Source organism: Amphiura filiformis, chromosome 3, assembly GCF_039555335.1.
Source record: "Amphiura filiformis chromosome 3, Afil_fr2py, whole genome shotgun sequence".
In the NCBI taxonomy this organism is placed as follows: domain Eukaryota; kingdom Metazoa; phylum Echinodermata; class Ophiuroidea; order Amphilepidida; family Amphiuridae; genus Amphiura; species Amphiura filiformis.
This window is the reverse complement of record NC_092630.1, coordinates 74,776,485-74,797,913: the sequence shown is the minus strand read 5'-3', so window position 1 is coordinate 74,797,913 and position 21,429 is coordinate 74,776,485. Positions and strand designations below refer to the sequence as shown.

Sequence of the window (21,429 nt, the reverse complement as noted above, 5' to 3'; positions counted from 1 at the left end):
CAACACTTTTAGAAAGGCCATCTTCAGTAGATACCACAAATGACCACATGTCTTTTTTTAAATGACTGCCTCCCGTAGGTAGCTACCAATGATTACATAATGCTTTCTGAATGATAATCTTCAGTAGATGGTACCACTGACCCGATAACACTTTTAGAATGATTATCTTCAATAGATAGCACCACTAACCACATGATGCTTTCATATTAATATCTTCAGTAGATAGCACCATGTCCATGACCAGAGGCTTTTAAAATTACAGTCTTCAGTAGATAGCACCATGTCCATGACCAGATGCTTTCAGAATGACTGTCTTCAGTTGATAAAACTACTGACCAGAGATAGCACTGATCAGATAATACTTTCAAAATAACTGTTTTCAGTAAATAGCACTACTGACCAAATAACACTTTCAGAATTACTGTGTTCAGCAGAGAGCACCACGGACCACAAAATGCTTTTACAATTACTATCTTCAGTATATAGCACTGACATAATAATAAATGTGGGACATTATGCCCTGCACTATAATACTTTCAAAATGACTGTCTTCAGTAGATAGCACCAATGACCAGATAATGTTTTCACAATTACTAACACAAGACCAAGTAATCCTTTCTGTTTCCAAAACCAAGACTCATACCAGTGATAAAGCATTTTATACTGTTGGTCTGGCCTATGGAATTCTCTTCCAATCAACATCAGGCACGCCAAAACACTGGATATCTTCAAAAGCAATTTAAAAACTCACCTGTTTGTTTAATTAAAATTTGCTTTCTCTGGAAATTGCTTTGTTTTTTATGTTGAATGCCATTGTATAATTATTAAACTTGTTTATTTTTTAAAAGCGCTGTAGTCCCTGGAAGGCACGAAACAAATGCTTGGTTGTATTGTATTGAATCATCAGTAGATAGCACCAATGACCAGATAATACTTTCATAATTACAACTTCAGCAGATAGCACCATTGACCAGATGATTCTTTCATATTTGCTATCTTCAGAAGATAGCACCTATGATCAGATAATACTTTCATAATTACAACTTCAGCAGATAGCACCATTGACCAGATGATTCTTTCATATTTGCTATCTTCAGTAGATAGCACCTATGATCAGATAATACTTTCATAATTACAACTTCAGCAGATAGCACCATTGACCAGATGATTCTTTCATATTTGCTATCTTCAGTAGATAGCACCTATGATCAGATAATTCTTTCATAACTACAACTTCAGCAGATAGCACCACTGACAAGATGATTCTTTCATATTTGCTATCTTCAGTAGATAGCACCTATGATCTGATAATTCTTTCAGAATTAAGGTCTTCAGTTTATTTTATTTTCGGCTGATATAGACCTCACAACTTCAGAACAGATCTTGCAAATAACACAATTAAAAGACAAGGCCCATTAAGTTGGAATGTTATTGATCTCAATATTCATAACTGTTAAATGTTTTAGTAACATGTATAAAGATTATCTTGTATCACAATTAGTTGTAATTAGATTGTATGGGTTTTATTTATTGATCATGTTAATTTCCAATCAATATTTTCTTGAATTGAGTCTCGTAAAACCATCTTTTTATTCTATCGCCATAGCCAACATACTTGTCTGTCTCACCTGTATTGTCCTGTCTCGTTTTGCACATTGTATTTTATTGTGACTTAATGTCTCTTGTTTCTGCACGTAGTAAAAGTTAGTAGCCCTCTCGTAAATTTCTTTAAGGGTGGCCAAACCTTGTACGAGCCTTGTGCTCTTTTTTGGTCATTCCTCCATTGTACTAACATATTTTTTGATTTATATGATTTTTGGTAAATAAAACTGATAATTACAACTTCAGCAGATAGCACCATTGACCAGAAAATTCTTTCACAATTGCTATCTTCAGTAGATAGCACGTATGATCAGATAATTCTTTCAGAATTAAGGTCTTCACTTTATTTTATATTCGGCTGATCTACTCTATCACCTTTTTACAATTTTACATCAATTGACGACTATTCGCATAGGTCAAGAAAATTATTTTTAATTTGTTATGCATGCATTTACATGAGTTTGTATTCTAATATTTTTTTGTAAATAATTATGTTGTTGGTTTCTTCATTTTGTAAGGCACATGGAGGCCTTTGCATATTAAAGGTTATTCTTATTAACTGACCAGATGATGCTTTCAGAATGACTGTCTTCAGTAGATAGCACTATTAACCAGATAATGCTTTCTGAATGACTGTCTACAGTAGATAGCACCACTGACCAGATGATGCCTTCTGAATGACTGTCTACAGTAGATAGCACAACTAACCAGATAATGCTTTCTGAATGACTGTCTACAGTAGATAACACAACTGACCAGATAATGCTTTCAGAATGACTGTCTTCAGTAGATAGCACCACCAACCAGATAATACTTTTAGAATGACTGTCTTTAGTACTATATGAATACAACATGTTTTGAGGGGAAGTAGTGAACTCTACTGTTCCCGGGATGTTGGCTGAACAGCTTACCTGATTTTATCAGCAGGAAATCTGGTCAATCAATTTATGTTATTTCGTATTTTCTTTTACACACATAATATGCAAAACTTTTTTGGTAGAAAATCGTGATCCACCAGCGGGTCAACCAGTAAACAACTGACCAGCAGGTGCCAATCTTTTGTAAATTAGCCGCATCCATAGAAGCATCAAATTGTAGCAAGTCTTACAGTCAAAAGAACGGCAATGTGGTGGGGTCAGCGACACCATGTGGTAGTAGGAGGCGGTAGTCTTTGCTACTTCCCGCATCTGCAACTTTACGCGCACATAGGGCAGTAGTCAAAATACTGTACATAGACACTGGCACAATTGACCAATCAGATAACAAGATTACCTAATAAATATTTATTAGGTAAATAGCACTACTGACCAGATAAAATTGTCAGAATGACTATCTTCAGTAGATAGCACCAAATGACCAGATAATGCTTTTAAAATGACTGTCTTCAGTAGATAGCACCACTGACCAGATAAAACTTTCAGAATTACAGTCTTCAGTAGATAGCACCACTAACCTGATGAACTTTCAGAATGACTGTCTTCAGCAGATAGCGTCACTAACCACATAATGCTTTCTGAATGACTATCTTCAGTAGATAGCATCACCGACCAAATAACACAATCAAAATTACTATCCTTAGTAGAATACACAGATTGAATATATGTTACTTAACTATTGTCTTTATTGACTTAATTAATCTTTTACTGATATGATATCATGCTTTAATCATATTTATGTTTTTCAAGCATTCTCTTCAAGTGACTAATTCACATAGTACTCATGTAGTAAGCAATGGTTTAGAACTTCTCAGATTTTATTCTGAATTCTTAAAACTTATTTTTTATAATTACCATCTTCCATTGGCTTATAAATGATATTTAATGAGTAAGCATCATCTTAGAATTTATACTTCTGTAGAGAGCACACTTTGACCTACACTTGTCACCAAGACCTTTTTTATGTTGACATGTCACTATCTCAAATTCTGACATCAATGTCAACAGTTGGCTTTTAAAGTTCAATGACTTAATCTGACTTCAGTGAGATCACATCAAGGTAATTAGCTCCAAAATCAGTTTGACCTATAATAAGCTATAACATAACAACACAGTAACTAACGTGACTACTCTGAAATTTTAGCAGCTACTCTTTAAAATATATGAAATTTCATGTAAATCTGAGAATTTAATGGGTTTTATATCATTTAACTCTTCAGACTTTGCAAATTTGTGATTATAGTTATTTTGAAGTGGTCCTTGGATCTATTTTGATCATTATATTTCAATTTTTTAGACATGAATCCACCTATTGTTTTATTAGATGACTAAAATGACAGACATGACACATTTTTGTCATTTCATCGTGAAAATATTGTTATATCAATATCCATTAATATATCAAGAAGTGTTTGTTGATCAGAGTATACTCTCTCAAATGGAAAGATTGGGGTGAGGGAAAAGTCCAAATTAAGATTGAGAAATCAGTCTTAAAAATTGAAAATTCAAACTAAATTCCATTGCATTTTCAATCTAATTTTAGATTTTTCTCTCAACAATCTTTGGTTTTAAGAGAGTATATTGTAATGAAGAAAATAACAAACAGAAAATAAGAAATAGATCTTTTGTGGTGTTTTGGTTAAAATACGTTTTGTGAAAGAATTACAAAAAAACACCCGAAATTTCAGAATTTGGAATGACCTGCAGGTTGAATGAATTTGTTTTCATAAATGTAAGCTATATACATTAACATGTAGCCAACTATAATGAAAATAAACATTATATGACACAAACAAATTGAGTGAAATGTTGCCTCATCAACATAAGATATGACAAGGTTTAATAGATTAGATGCACCTGGCTGGTATGCAGGAAGGATGCATGCATGTGTGTATGACATGAAACTCTTACTTGGAAACTATGACAACCAGAATTTCACTTTTCATTTAATGAAGTGCCCAGGTGTAACATATGGCATTTATGTGAATTATACTCACTACTAAAAAATTACACCACTCAATTTTTTATTAAAATAAATTCAAAGCAATGTATTGAATACGTTGGAACGCTTGATTTAATTATGCAAACTGAGTTGTTTATCAGAGGAGAAAATAATTTGTTTACAAAATGTATTCTACAGGGTGTGCCATAAAAAACAGCTTCCAACAAAATTAATGTAGTGATATTTTAAAATGTGTTTTCAACCATCATTCAGTGTTTACATAATGTGAAAGTTAAGTCTGCTACCTATAATTTGTAGAAAACAATTTGCAGCAAAATTTTTCAATTTTCTGTTGACTTCTAATCGCACCATACTGGTTGATTGAACACACATAATGGTCACTCAATAGAGAGTTTTTGCAGATTTATGTTTGTCCGTTTGTGGCACAAATTGACAAATTTTTCTCTATTTTAAAAAAAGTAGACGATTGATCCACGGATGGACGCATGTGGCACTCGCCAGCACGAAAATGGCATAATTGGTCCTGCAATCATTTTTACATTCTAGCTCATATCTTTAGAACGGTTTTATAAAATGAACTCTTATTTCCTGCATACTATAGCTCAAAGACGGAGCTTTACCATATGTAAACACTAAATGATGGTTATAAACACATTTTGAAATATCACTACATTCGTTGGAACCTGCATTTTATGGGACCTCCTATTTAGACAGATTGTTACAGTGAATCAAAGTGTAATTTTGATAATACTTTGCAAAACAGCTACAGACATTACTTTACTTCAGATTAATATAGCTAAATCACATCAAGACAAATAACCTAAGGCAGGAATAATTTGTATCATTTGGCAACTTGGCAATAATGCATATATGTATACTGTCATGAATGTTTCACGTACTACAAATACTCATTATTACTATATACCAGTTATCAGCTGTATCCGAAGGTAATTAATTAATAAGAGTAACTAGCGTTCAGCAAACATCACTTTGCATGCATTTACTAAAGGCAATGCAATTTTTATGGCAATATGGCAGAAAAAGAGGTCACTTTCTGGAAGTAAAACAAAACATGGTGTGTTAAGATTATTTATAGAGGTGGCAGGAGGAATACAAGATACATAATTGGTCAGAGTTGAACTAACAAAACCCAAAACATGCACGTTTGGCAGCACTAAATTATTGTAATGAACTTTTTATTTTGTAAAATATAAAAATGCCATACAAACAAACCACAAGTTGTCTATTCCAGCTAGTATTATCTGCATAGAGGAGCATACATGTGGGAGGATTCCCATTATGCAAATTACAAGTAAGATTTTAAACCCTAGAGAACAAAGCCATGATTGTCCAATTCAATTCAATCCAATCATTGGTTCTGAAGGGGAAATTCCCTTTCACTCAATCTGGTTCAATATAAATAATATGTATTGTCAGGATCTTGATTTTAATCAAATTATCTATCTTTTAATTGATGCAATTAGTTCAAAACAATACTTGGATCTGATCACTTACATAGTGGTTGGTTGTATTCAGGGATACTTTGCTTGTTAGAAATTATTCAATAAGCTATATAATACATATACATAATGTACATAATAGATAAGAAATATTATTTATTCCAAAAATTTTGTTATTAAAGACTGCAGAATAAAAATTGATATGCAAATCATCTTTCCATAATGTTGAGCTCAAAATATTTATTAAACTGAGAAAATGGGCATTTGGGATCATCAATTTCTTTTCTTTTATAATGGTTTAAATCATCTTTATTCCACATCCTTTAAGTGAAAAGTAAAATTACAATGACATCAGACAGTCGGATAACATTACTATGCAAACTATAACCACAAATTGTGTTCAAGTGAAGTAAATCTGGTGCATAAGTAATCAGAGTTGCCTCAGTTTACTTGATTTAAATTGTTGATATATTAGTTACATATCTGGCATCCTATAATGAGATGCCTCATTGTACGCATGACAACATGTAGTGGTACACTTGTTGCAGTCTGTGCAAGTCAGTGAGTACACCAGGTCTGCAGTAGCTAACTTCTACAATATATGAATTATGTTATGAATTCACAAGTACAAATGCTTCACATTTCTATTATCATTAGAACAGGTTTCCTTAGCTATCTACATTATAAAATGCACAAGACATGACTCTTTCATTTCACTACAAACTCATGAGCTTTAACCATTTGGATGCAACAATTAAAGCCTGATCATCTCTCTGCATTAATGCATTCAAAAACTGGATGGAGTCAAGGTTGTAGGGGGTGCAACCATTGTCCATCATATTGACACTGCTTTCAGACCATGTTAATCACTGGTTTCCTTTTGATAAACTCATGTTCTTATAAGGTATCAGTATTGCTGATAGCAATAATAGCAATCCATAGGGGTTAGTCCATATGATATCAAGGAGGTCCCCACCTGACCCCCTCAGATTTGCTTTATATTTTAGTCATATGTTGTACCTGTAAAAATATTAAAACCTGCAAATTTGAGGTCTGTAGCTCTTACGGATTTTCTGTGGTAGCCATTTAAAGTTGGCGTATGGGGGTCTAAATTTGGACTCAAAAGTTGCTCTTTAAATAAATGTCATCTTTGGGAGTCTGTGACTTCTTTACAAAGAGAGAGAGAGGTCTAAAACCTTGTATACACACTAACTGCATGCCCAATTTGTCAAAAAGTTAAAAAAAAAAAAAAATCGGTAATTGCGCGTTGTGTCACGGGGTCATTAAATATGCAAGAAAAAATGTAATGTTTTGTAAACTGGCAAGTTTAGCCCCCTAAATTCACATTTTTGTCATATTAATTATTTTATGTTGTCACTGATGCTAAATATAGGTTAAATACAATACATATCCAAAAAATGGAGGTCACAACTCATTTACATTTCGAACAGCGCCCTCACGAAGATGAAATTTATTGCAAATTCAACATTTTCAGTGGGTCCAAAGTCGATGTGGTCCACCTTCAAAATTTATAAAACATTTTTTTTATATGACTACTAGTCTTAAATTACAACTTTGCAAAGTCCCAGTAATTGTCTAGGTTGACTTCATATAAAACGATAACCCCAAAGTTGACCATTTTCTTATGATTGCATGTACTGCAAATGTGCGAATTTGGAAGGCTTAAAAGTCAAATTGGCCACAATATTGAAAATAAATGATTAGATGCGTAGTTATTGGCCCTATTTACTTTTATTTCCATTTTATTTTCAATATACAGATTTTCCGTGGCAGCCATTTAAAGTTGGAGTAGGGGAATATAACTTTGGACCAAAAAGTTGCCCTTTGAATAAATTTCATCTTTGGGAGCCTGTACCTTCCTAATAAAAAGAGAGAGAGGTCTGAAACCTTGTATACACACTAATTGCATGCCCAATTTGTCAAAAAGTAAAAAAAAAATGTCTGTAATTGTGCGTTGTGTCACGGGTCATTAAATATGCAAAAAAAAAAATGTAATGTTTTGTATACTGGCAAGTTTAGCCCCCTAAATTTACATTTTGTCAGAATAATTGTTTTTGTTGTCACTGATGCGATATATAGGACAAATACAATGCATATATAAGACATAGAGGTGACAATTTATTTACATTTGAACAGCGCCCTCGCAAAAGATGAAATTTAAGTTGCAAATTCAACATTTTCAGGGCCCAAAGTCAACCTTCAAAATTCATAAAACATCACTTTTATATGACTACTAGTCTTAAAGTACAACTTTGCTCAATCCCAGTAATTTTATAGGTTGACTTCATATAAAACGACAAGCCCAAAGTTGACCATTTTCTTATGATTGTATGTACTGCAAAGGTGCCGAATTCGGAAGGTTTAAAAGTCAAAATGGCCACAATATTGAAAACAAATGACTAGATGCGTAGTTATTGGCCCTATTTACTTTAATTTTCATTTTATTTTCAATGTTGGGGCCAATTTGACTTTAAGACTTCCAAATTCGCACATTTGCAGTACATGCAATCATAAGAAAATGGTCAACTTTGGGCTTGTCGTTTTATATGAAGTCAACCTAGACAATTACTGGGACTTTGCAAAGTTGTAATTTAAGACTAGTAGTCATAAAAAAAATGTTTTATAAATTTTGAAGGTGGACCACATCGACTTTGGACCCCCTGAAAATGTTGAATTTGCAATAAATGTCATCTTCGTGAGGGCGCTGTTCAAAATGTAAATGAGTTGTGACCTCAATTTTTTGGATATGTATTGTATTTAACCTATATTTAGCATCAGTGAAAACAAAAAATAATTAATCTGACAAAAATGTGAATTTAGGGGGCTAAACTTGCCAGTTTACAAAACATTACATTTTTTCTTGCATATTTAATGACCCCGTGACACAACGCAATAATTACCAATTTTTTTTTTTTTTTTACTTTTTGACAAATTAGGCATGCAGTTAGTGTATATACAAAGTTTCAGACATCTCTCTCTTTTTGTAAAGAAGTCACAGACTCCCAAAGATGACATTTATTTAAAGGGCAACTTTTGAGTCCAAATTTAGACCCCCATACGCCAACTTTAAATGGCTACCACAGAAAACCCGTAAGAGCTACAGACCTCAAATTTGCCGGTTTTTAAATATTTTTACAGGTACAACATATGACTAAAATATAAAGCAAATCTAAGGGGGTCAGGTGGGGGACCTCCTTGATATCATATGGACTGACCCATAGGCAAAAGTGATGCATGGTGATGACAAAAAAACCTTAAATTCACCTCCTTGGGTCATAAATTGGATAGCTTTTGAGCCCTTTTTGTTCCCACCGTCCATCACATTTACCTATCAATCGCCATATACCTTATTGGCCTGCCAAATATCAGACAAAGTACACTGTAACATAACTGCCATGGTCAGCCCTCGAATTAAGGATCTGAAGGGGCACAGCAACTTTTAAGGGCAACTTGATAATTGCCTTGGATTTTCACTGAAAAGGCAAGACAGCACAGCAGTTTGTAATATTTTAAGAGGGCATCAATCATGGCAACTGTTGAAAATTTGAGAAGGGCACCAAGGCAATTTCTCAAAAGTGAAGAAAACACACACAAACATAGATAGAAGATTTTATAATGAAGGGGCAGGGCTGGGGCACCACGGCAACTTCATTAGAGGGCACTGACAAGTGACTGCCTTGGGTAAAGGACATATTTTGAGGGCATTACGGCAGTGGGGTTGGGCACCCATGGCAAAATGCCATGGGTGCCATGGGTTAATTCGAGGGCTGGCCATGGTTTGCTAAATGAATTTTGGTAGAGGGTGGTAGTCCCTATCCAATGCATGAGGAAGATCAAGAGGTAAATAGTCCAAGGGTAAATACTGGTGAAGCAAAAACTGACTTGCAATTCTTAACTTTATTTGGCATTCATGAGTAAAATAGCTAATTTCTGGAGTTAGTTTGACCTCAAATTTATTTTCCTTAACAAATTCATATCTTTTATCACTTTTCAGTTCAAATCTTGGATGTGGGGGTAAGCTGAGGTCCCAGAACTGAACAGAGAGCCAATAGGGGCGGATTGTGTCATTTTTTACCAGATGTTGGATTTTGTGTCAATGCATTATAATGCACATGAATCTTATAGCTTAATAAACAAGTGGATATGCTATAGAAATATTAACCTATCAGTGACAGAACCAGAGGCTGAAGAGTGGACCACATTCTTGTATAATCAAGATTTGAGCAGGGCATAATCAGGGGGTGGCAGAGGGGAAAATATGCTCAATTGAAATCAGGATGGAAAGAATGAACATCTATGTTAAATCAGTCGTCTTAAGATCCTATTTCCTCCAACCGGGGCAGGCTCTTTCCCCCTCCTAATGACAAGTTTGGATATGTACCTGGATTTGAGCTTCATGCTTATTTGTTTCTTTTGTTGAATGCTTATTTACCTTTTGCATTTTTTCCCCTTATGAACTCACTCATGCATACGATGTATTTTATAAAATGCATTGTTACATGATTAGACAAACAACAAGTAACTGTTAGACAAACACATTGGGCATAAATACAGCACTGGTATCAGTTTACAAAACAATTTTCACACATATATGTGTTGAAATAAGAATTGGAATTTGTTTCCACTATTCATTGAAATCTGACATTTGTACTCTATATCTATCTGCCCTGTTCTTTAAAATGTAAATGCTATCTACAGAGGACCAGTCCCAATCATTGCCCAGTAAAGCACAAAAATATGGAGTAAGTAGATTTGGTCAAAAATGAGGCAGGTAGGCAGGCAGGTATTTTTGAATTGATTGCAGTGTAAGTATTCACAGTGCAATCAATTGCAAAGGAGATGTTAATTATTGGAAATCAGGTCACCTAAGGACATGCATCAATCACACACTGTACTGACTGAGATATTCAAAATATAATTATGGCTCTGCAACTAGCTAATCCAAGCCTGCCTGCCTGCCTGTCACAAGGTTAAAGACAGATATAGCCATAAACACAGATGGATGGATGGATCCATCTAGTTCTTACTTTAAAAGCCATTATCATAAATAAGCACAGTCCGTGGAATGTGTATACCATAAACAATAGGATGAAAATAGTACCTATAATTTATTCCTAATGTGCTCTTTTCAACATGCACCTGAACTATCAAGGCAGCAACCAGACATCACCAATTCATTTTTGTACTTAAATTCTAATTTTAAAGAACGGATTAACATATTTGTAAATGTCAAACACAGTTACATACGATAAAGGATAGATAGAAACAGTAAAAATTATATACTTTTGTAAGAAAAATATATCGGAATTGATTTACTATGTTATTGTGCAAAACTGCTACTGGAATTGATCTGCAAACTTTCACAGACACACGTAATATTTGATTCTTTACTTTTTATAATTATTTTAAATATAAATTATGGAAAATAAAAATTAAGGATCACACACCTCAATAATGAAGACATTGAATTCCAGCTATTGCTCGGGTTGAAAATTAAAATATATTGCTTAAATCAGTCAGACGATGAAGTCGTGAAAAAAGAAACATGCACTGCTAATGGAATTATTCCTACAATTGGGCATACTCCATCCCGTAATTTTCAACATCACTAGAAACGGCCATGATGACAACGTCTAGGTGCACTTGTAGAACACGGAGGGAGGTATATTCCTTAGTTGAAATGGTGTTACAGTGTATAATCCAGATATCCTGCTGATGAGAAGAGAGAGGTACAGTGCAGCAGCTCCAACCAAAACACATTTCAAGAAACGTCAAGCAAGCTCACCTAGCACATCATCACTTCTCACAGTTGTGCATAATCAACTCTGCCGCCTTGATGAAGCTGTCGTCAATTTTACCCCACTTCATTGGTTTTTCCGTGTCAGCCATGAAAAACAATCAACAAACTGGGCTTTTTATAAAAGCGGCAAAATGTCAGAAGGAAGGGGTATAATGACAAAGATGATAAAGTAGAAAGGATGAGCTGATGTATATATAAATACATATATATATCTTCAACTAGGCAGTCTTAGTACAGTAAGCTTGTGTGCATGCAGCGACCGGTCGACGTCGAAGAAGGAAAAAAAGTATAGATCTGACGGGGGTGTGTAATTAGTGCAGAGCCGAATGTAGAGACGAGTTGTACGGCGGGCTGAACAGCATGTCCATGAGTCTAGAATTTCTTTCTCATTTGGATTTGTGGAGTACTCAACAACAGGCAACACTCCCCCTGATTGCCTGCCTGCTTTGCTTGCTCGCTTGCTTGCAGCCTGCTTACTTGTTCCCTGAGTCGCTCACTCATACATACGTGTGTGTGTTTAATGCAGCTTGCTAGTGTGCACACGATTTCCCTCCCTTTCTCTCTGCTCTCTCTCAACCTCACTTTGCACATATTGTAAATTATTATTATAACAAGGGTGGAAAATGTCTACTAGCTTTACTCCATACAAATTGTAAGCTTACTGCATACCTGCTTGGTGCTGATGCTTGATGCATGTTGTACTTACAAGGTATGCAGGTGATGGGATTTCCTCATACAGCAATATTTTTTAGAACATATCAGCAATAAAATTGATGCGTACTTCCAACAAAAATGTATAAAAATGATTTCAATTTAAATAGATTTGAAATATTCTTCATCAATATTTCTAGCTATACTACATATATATTTTAGGAATATTTGCATTTCTATTCCCACAAAATATAAGTAAAATGGTGATTTTAAAAAAGGAAAAGAAATGCGAGCAGACAGTTTTGTTTGTAAGATTAACACTGAAGAACGCTAGGTTATTAATTATTACCCTTTTACTAATAAATAATTAAAAATAAATATTTGTCTCAAAAGATAACTTAATTTCATTCAGTGCTGTACAAAATTTTAGGAAAGTAGCACTTGAATAATAATGATCAATAAGAGGAAAAGTCACCGTAATAATTCACACAAATGCTAGTTTTCTCTAAAACAAGGTAACTAATCCAGGTTTCTTGAATGTCACCATACTGCTTAAAACCCATCACCAAGAGATCAAATTCATCTTATTTTAAATGATATGTTTGTGGCTTTCATTACAAATCCATTTCCTAGTACATACTTGCTCAGAAGTCCAGTATTTCTCAGTCAAATTCATAATAAATTATAAAAAAAAAGATTTGTTTTTGTGACATTTGTAGGTGGATATTATGCTAATAGTGTACAACATTTTCATACACGTATGTGTGATTTTGGTTGTTGACGTGTGAATTCAGCTGTAAACGATGACAATCTACAAATTGTAACAGCTTACAAAGTTGGACAATTTATACTAATTTTCTCAATTTTACCCAAAACACAATATTTTGTGTTTTGACTTTTAGGTTGTATGTGTCATGATCCAACAAAATTAAACAAAATCAATTTGACATTCAATATTGGATTTGCAGGTCCTGAGAAACATATATGGTAAACAGCTGAAAATAACATAATATGATGGATACTTCATACATCATTAAGACATCTCTCAAAATTAATTTAGCGACTAATGACTCATTTGGCTTGATCACATCACATGTAATTTGAATCAACACATCCAATACTATTAAGCAAATTATGAAGACGACGGATACACAGCATAAACATTAAACCAAGCACCAGAGAAAAACGTGATTTGGGAAGCCAAAAAGCGCACCACAGTTTTTCTAAAAAACGCGGAAAATCACTATAGACCCTAAATTTCTTGGTATTCAAGATTGGAACCAGAGAAAAACTGCTATTAAAAAAACAAATGTATTCAAATTATGGAGATGAAGGAAACACAGCATAAACATTAAACTATGTGGTCAGAAGGGTGGATAAATTAATTCAAATTATGAAGACGAAGGAAACACATCATAAACATTAAACTATGTGGTCAGAAGGGTGGACAATTTAAAAATAACAACAATAACAAACATTAAATTATGTGGTCAGATGGGTGGACAAATTTATTCAAATTATGAAGATGAAGGAAACACAGCATAAACATTGAACTATGTGGTCAGAAGGGTGGACAAATTCATTCAAATTATGAAGATGAAGGAAACACAGCATAAACATTAAACTATGTGGTCAGAACGGTGGACAATTTTATTCAAATTATGAAGACGAAGGAAACACAGCATAAACATTGAACTATGTGGTCAGAAGGGTGGACAAATTCATTGAAAATGACAACAACAAAACATTAGAAAAACAAGAACACCTTATACTCATAGTTAGTTCTCTTCTTTTTTGCCATAAAGATGCATTTCAAGCATCAAGATTTCTTGAAAACATTGCCTATTTTTCCTTCTACACACTCAAATCCAGTCTAGGGCCAATGAAGACTCCAAACTTAAGGCATTCTAAGAGCCATACTGCCTATCACACAAATAAGACATAAAATTATTTAAGTTGACCTTTGTGAAACTGGGCCCTAGATATTTGCTGACAACAAGCATCCATTTTATGATCCACCCCTCTATTTGAAATGTGGCTGACAATTGACTTAACTTTCAGAGGTCATCACGCACAGATTTGGCAGTAAGTTATCTACAAATGTATGCATTTCTTAATTCTATAAGAAATAATAAGAGGCAAGAATTTATTCTCGCTTATGTTATTACTCAGATTCGCTGATTTCACGCCATCACCATCTGAATTTCTCATCATTTGCTCCTTAGTTCCTTTACCTTCATTCATAATTTAATACTCTGCCGATTAATGGTACCACAAACCTCTCGTTAACCATAAATATGCGCACAAATCTTTCAAAACATTGCATAATCGCAAAGAATCCTTCTCTTTCTTCTAAGCAATTACTTCCAAGATTTTTTTGTTGCACTTGTTTAATATCTTTATTTAACTTTTATGATTTGCTTGTGTTAAAACACAAGCTGAAATTGTTAATTTTATAAATAATTTGTATATTATGTATTTAGGTCAGTTAGATGGTTGTACTTCCTACATTTCAGTAGGAAGAAATAAAGATGCCATGAAAAATCTGTGGCCGGCCAGCTTGCAATGCTGATTGATGACATTGGCAAGTCTATGATTAGTTTGATATGCTAGATTACACTGGAGTCTCAACATGCACTATGGCATTGTTAATAGAATTAGTTCTGCTTGCTTTAATACCAACATTCAACTTCATTATAATATTTATTATGATTATTTTCCAATATTTTTTATGATTGAAATGAGCTGCAGTTCTTTTCCAGTCTAGCTCAAATGGTACCGTAACCAAAGCTTTCCTTTTACAATCCACTGTACTTCATCGGACATGCTGCTGCACAATGTAAAGATGTCAGTTAGTTCCTCCTAATTAATCAAATTATTCAGATTTTATAATGCTTTCAAAATAAGAACTTGTTAAAATCATTGCGATGTGTAGTGTAGATATCGTCTTTCTCTCAGTTCTAATATTCTAAGTTTATTTCCATTGCCCTGTCTATGAAGCATATCGCTGTGTTAGTGCAAAAACGTCATATCTGCATTTGTGTCAGTTTACAGAAGAAGCCTTTTTGAGTTTCCATTTTTTACTTATTTATTGTTAACTTTTTAATTATTGTATTAAAATTTAATAATTGCTTGAGACAAGTAAAATATCTTTACAATAATGTGTGCATTTACCTTTATTTTCACAATCCATTAATACCTCAAATTCATCCTAAATGTCACTTTTAGGGGTTGGAGATGAATGACTCTTATACCTGTAAATATATTTGCGGACACATCAGGATATGATAGCGAGTTTTGTACCCTAAACAGCATATGGTTAATTTTCCTAAGTTACTTTGTTAAATATAGAAAATAATTAGTGAATAGAAATGGGTCAAAAGTCTTTCAGAGCAGCCATGTCTAAAAATTCTGAATTTTCAATAAGCATGTGAAATAATGAAATATTAAAAACAACCAATTAAAGGATAGTACTAGTATAGACAGTTCAAAATTACCAGCCTTGTTACATTTAATCACAGAATGGGGTATCAAGCATCATCAAAAGTTGTCACAATATGTTTCTTTGGCAAAATACATCACACACTTTGAACTATCAAGATTCTTCTGGCAATGAAGAAAACTCTCTTGCAAAAATTATATCAGGAGAAAGCATTAGAATAAATGACCCTTCAGTGTGTTCCAACATGTCCACGCTCAAAAACTATCACCAACAAATGACATCTATGTAATTAGGTCTATCTTCCTAAGATCACACTGCGATCACTGTACGTAACATAGGGCAAAATACAACAGCCGTCTTCCAAATCTAAATAATCAGAATTCCTTATCCACTTGGCTGCATGGGGCACCATGGAGATTTAAATGGATGCATTTACGTAAAGGAGTCAGAAATAGAAAGCAATTATCACACGCTTTGAATTCTTAGAAATAATCCATATTTCCAAATCCAAACTTTCTCTACACTTGCAAAATATTATTAAGAAAGTGGTCAATTTAGCATAGTGCATACGGATTCAAAAATTTCTCATATAGTTTCAAACATATCTCAATTGGGTATGTGATATGTCAATTGGGTATGTGAAAGTTTTCCTTACAATATAGCTCTCGGAGTATTTGAATGTAACGTAAACAAAACTTTTTTGAATATATAAACATTTATAATGACCTTTAAGTCGTGAAAATAAAAATTCTGCAACAATTTATATTAAACATGTGTAAAGAAGAAATGGTAAATAAACCATTTTTCAAGTATGTGCCCAGACATTAAAGGGGCATGATCTGATTTTATCATGTTCTCTTTCCTATCTTACATTGAGGTCTACCATTAAAACAATATGTTTCCAAATTTTGAGTTTATTGTCCAGCGGTTTGATATGAGAAGCAAAAACATGTACAAGAATGCCCCAAAGGATAGTACATCAATTCTGGCTGTGGTTACCACAATTCTGGCTGTGGTTACCACAATCCAACCCGTTTTTGTTTACTCCACTCCACGAAACATATCTTGGGCAATAAATTTTACTACGGTAATGAGAAAAATATCAGCTTTCTTCTAATACCCAAATCTCAGTTTTGATGAAGAAAAATGGGGACTGAGGCTGTCAATCTGATCACACCCCTTTAATGTTTCAAATATATACAAATATTTTGTTTTCCTACTATTGTTTTTCAGGACAGTTTGACAAATATAAGAACATGTGAATATTTTGTGATGAGCTCAAGCTCAATGTGTCAGAGGTCAGATGGACATATGTTTTTCATGTGTGAATGAATGTGTATGATCAATTAATCATGTATTTTCCAATTTTGTATATATAGGCTATTAATGTTTTGGTGTATCGTTTGGAAATTAGTAACTCCCTCTCTCTCTCTCTCCTCGTATATGTAGTTTAGGATTATGTAATCCGATCACATGGATGCATGGCCTAGTAGTAGTCGCTTTGCGCTGTATTGTATTGTATTGTATTGTATGGTCTAATAGCGTTTAGGTTAGTTAAGGCAGGTATTGTTTTGTAGTATTAATTAACTCACTTTCTGCTTTTTGCCTAAGTGGAAGGAAAGAAGGGAGGAAGGATGAAAGAAGATGATGAGAAAAATTGTTTTCCCTACCCAGGTTTTTAACCACTACCAATCAGTAGAATGAGGACAGCAAGCCATGCATGTGACCGTCACACATTCAATTTCTACATAGAGATAAAAGATGCTATTTCGTATGTAACGGCCTGTCTTAGAAATAAGTGTTTTCCTTTTGATAAGTCTCAGAATAATATAGTATTTAGAACACTACTCCCAATTCCACAAAAATACAGCATTAATTATTTTTTTGATTAAAAAATATTATTCTGTTTTGCCAAATGAAACATATCAAAATCCTAAAATATATGAAAGTCAAATTTAATATTTGGTCAATTTTTGGAAATAAGGGTCAAAACATGCATTTTTAAGGTGTTTTTTGTATACTGTAACAATCAAGCATTGAGACTTCTACAAAGACTAATATTAGTTTATACATTCTAATTTTTGGAAAAACATTTTTGAATCTCTCTTATAATCAATTATCTAAATTTACATATGATATTAAAATTATGAGCAAACTCTTGGCCTATACTCAAGATTTTGATTACTTAGACTAGACTTGTTCCAAGTCTTTGAATTTTGTGACTGTAAAGAAACATCCAAAATTGTGCATGTTTTTGGCCCATTTTCCCTCCAATTGCATAAGTATTTAAATTTGACTTTTATTGCAAAAATATAAAACATTTGACTTTTAATGCAAAAATATAAAATTGAACTTTTATTACCAGTTAGTACTAACTAAAGGATTAGGATTTAGCTTTGCTTCATTTGGGAAAACAGGACAATATTTTTTGAATCCAACAAATTTAGAGCTGTATTTTCTGGAATTGGGAGTACAACATAACAATGTACAGCTATACAGTCCAAACTGAATATGCTTGCATCCGAATCATCTTGCTTGATGGCATTACACACATAACATTTACAACCAAATGAAGAGGTCACTCAAACATAATCATATTTTTGTTTTCAAATACCAGTGGATTTTCTTCTGCAACAAGCATAACACTGCTAACATCACATGCAATTCAGATTCTGATACTGGTAAATTAATAATCACGATACTGCATCATGATATTGATGAGAGTGCTCCCTCTATTGATGTGGTTGGTGATATTTATTATGCTTCAGAACAAGGTTCAATATATCTATGCAACAGTACAGGCCAATGGATACACCTTTCAGGGTAGTTCAAAAGACAAGGAGGGGTGTGCTAAAATAAGCATGGTAAATATGTTCTTTAGTTACAAGAGAAGAACATACTGGTACTGTACTTTTTATGATTTTTTTTTCAAATTCCACCTAATAAAATCCTAGCTTACGATGGGTCTGCATGAATCATGATGTACTCCATTTTCCATGTTGAGTAATGGTGGTAATAGGCCTATGGGGGCATTTTCCCCAAAATATTTTTCTTGCCCCCTTTCACTTTCAATGCAAAAACTCCAAAATTACACAAATTTACTCTTATTGTGGCAATTTTGGGCAAAATTTGTTGATCCCCGAAAAAAAAAAAATTCTGGTGTCACCACTGATGTTGAGACTCACCTTTGATGTGGGTAATAAGCAGTACTGCTGCTGTATGGACATCAGTAGATCTGAGGGCTGAATACTTGTCTAAGATGCTCCGTAAAATGTTCAGCAGGTCTCGCAGCCTCTCATGGGCAAGAACTCTAATAGTTTCGGTCCTTTCTGTGGAATTCAAAGAAATAATGATCCAAAGTAGTGATTAGAAGTATTATGATCAATGTGAAAGATAGTTTGACCTGAACAAAGTAGGTGCAGATATGTCAGTAAAATATAATTATAATTCAAATTCATGTTTAGAAAACATATAGGCCTACATTATAAGAACCAAACATTCCAAAGATGTCCATATTAATTTTTACAGCCACCCTTCATTAATTAGCACTTTTCTAACTTATATGTTAATGCACCTCCTTTAAATACATGCTTAGCATCAATTTCATGATTAAAACCACAGAAAAATCATCAGCATAATAGGGTTGCATCATACAAATAGTAGTTGCATATTATGATGTTTGTTGCAGTTGCGATGTTTGTCCTATCATTCTTGTAAAAAAACATATAGTGTAACTTTCACAAAACTCTCTTAATAATATCCCTTGAAATGATTAGTGACCCAACATTAGATTTCCAGGGGGTGGCATGGGAGTTTTTTGGAAAAAAACACCTTCACCCACTAGTGAGACGGAAAAAAAATCTGCCCGGTAGTGAGATGAAAAAATATTTCCCCTCATTGATGAGTGAAAAAAAAAATTCCCCACTCAACTCTGTATAAATTAAAACTTTTAAAAAAAAGGCAGCGTAAAAAAATTACCGCCAAAGGCAGCGAAAAAAATTCTGCCTGACCCAAATTCCCATGCCGGGTCCCATGCCTCCCCTAGAATCTCCCTTACTGCACTTCGTGTAGTTTGTGATTTTATTCTGAATCCATGTTACTGTTTAAGCACCCTTCAAAACAGACTACATGTATTCTGACATTGGGTCCAAAATTGGGGCCTTGTACTCAAGTCAACCATAAATTAGGAAGTGGTATAAAATATTAAAAAGATGATTGACATCAATAGTATCAGTAGCAGAGCTTCATATTGTGCCTACCCCAGTCAATAAATCTATCTCTGCAACATAATCCAATTAACTCTAACTGATAGCTTCAAATCATCATTACTTATGCCTTTTCAAACATGAAAAGATGTATCAATAATTCTGCAAAATAGGGGTCATCAGCCGGCTTTTAGGCATAATTTGATACCCAGGTGAAAGGGTAACAGAATGACGACACCAATTACACAGAGTCCAATATGGACATGACTGCAGAGTTTATATCTAGGGATATATTTTAGGGTTAGAAGGGTGAAGCAATATACAGGATAAGATTGTCATGTGGATGCAGTACGTCAATTTGATGTCACTACTGCTGTGACAACCCCTCCCCCCTTACACACACACGCCACATACAAATTAATGCGCATCCCCTTTGGAATATAGGGTAGTCTTGACACAATTTGTGCTTTTCAGTGCCTCAGATGGTGCTGGATCTAGAGATGTCACACACACCCAGGCTTGTAAACAAGGGTCAATACACTCACTTGTCAAGTTAGCAACCATTTCATTGCCTTTAAAAACCAATCATAGAATAATCAGATATATGGATTTCTCTGCATCATTTCATTACAAATACGTCATTGATAATGATCTACTTAGCAATCAATTTTACAACTTAGTACAAGGCTCCAGGATTCTGAATTAAAAAGTAAGAATGCACATTTCTTTCTTTTTATTTACTTTTGAATCTTAACCCTTCATTTGTTTCCCCCTTTGAAACATTATTTCCACTAAAACAGCTTTTGCATGCACAAATACAATGTTAAATGATTGTAATGTCATGATTTGATTTTACCACTGGTAAGGAGGGAAGGTTAGTGGTCTTCCCTCCCTTCCATCTTCTCTTTCTTACCCTCCCACCCTCACTAATTTTCACCAATCTCTCTCTTTCTTCCATCAGTGTTAATTGCATCTTCAATTATTATGGAGATTACCTAAATATATATATCTACACTTGGGATAGGGTTAATTTACAGGTAGGGTTAGGATTGGGACAAGAGTGCAAAGGGCACACAAAAGCTATCCTGAATTAAATGACCACACAATGAAATACTTTAACATATCTGAAATTATCTCATTTTACCTGGGTTCTAATTAGAAAATTAATGATATTAATTATTATTAAGAAATCAAAACCATACATGTTCTGATTTGCTTAGTGCAAGCTAGAACAGCTATCCACTGCTACTGAACCGTATCAAATTCAGTCCTATATATTACCACTCATTGGATAGAGTTTAATCATGTCATTAGCATAAATTTGCCCTGAAAATATTGGGGAGGTTGAGC

The 21,429-nt window shown here is 33.9% G+C and overlaps 1 protein-coding gene across 1 annotated transcript in view; it reads right to left on the bottom strand.

Moving 5' to 3' along the window:
- LOC140149113 (rho GTPase-activating protein 45-like) overlaps positions 1-21,429 on the bottom strand; it is a 151,539-nt gene that overhangs the window by 64,827 nt on the left and 65,283 nt on the right. The window contains 1 exon segment of the mRNA XM_072171285.1: positions 19,060-19,203. Within this exon segment, the coding sequence (XP_072027386.1) occupies positions 19,060-19,203 (144 nt within the window).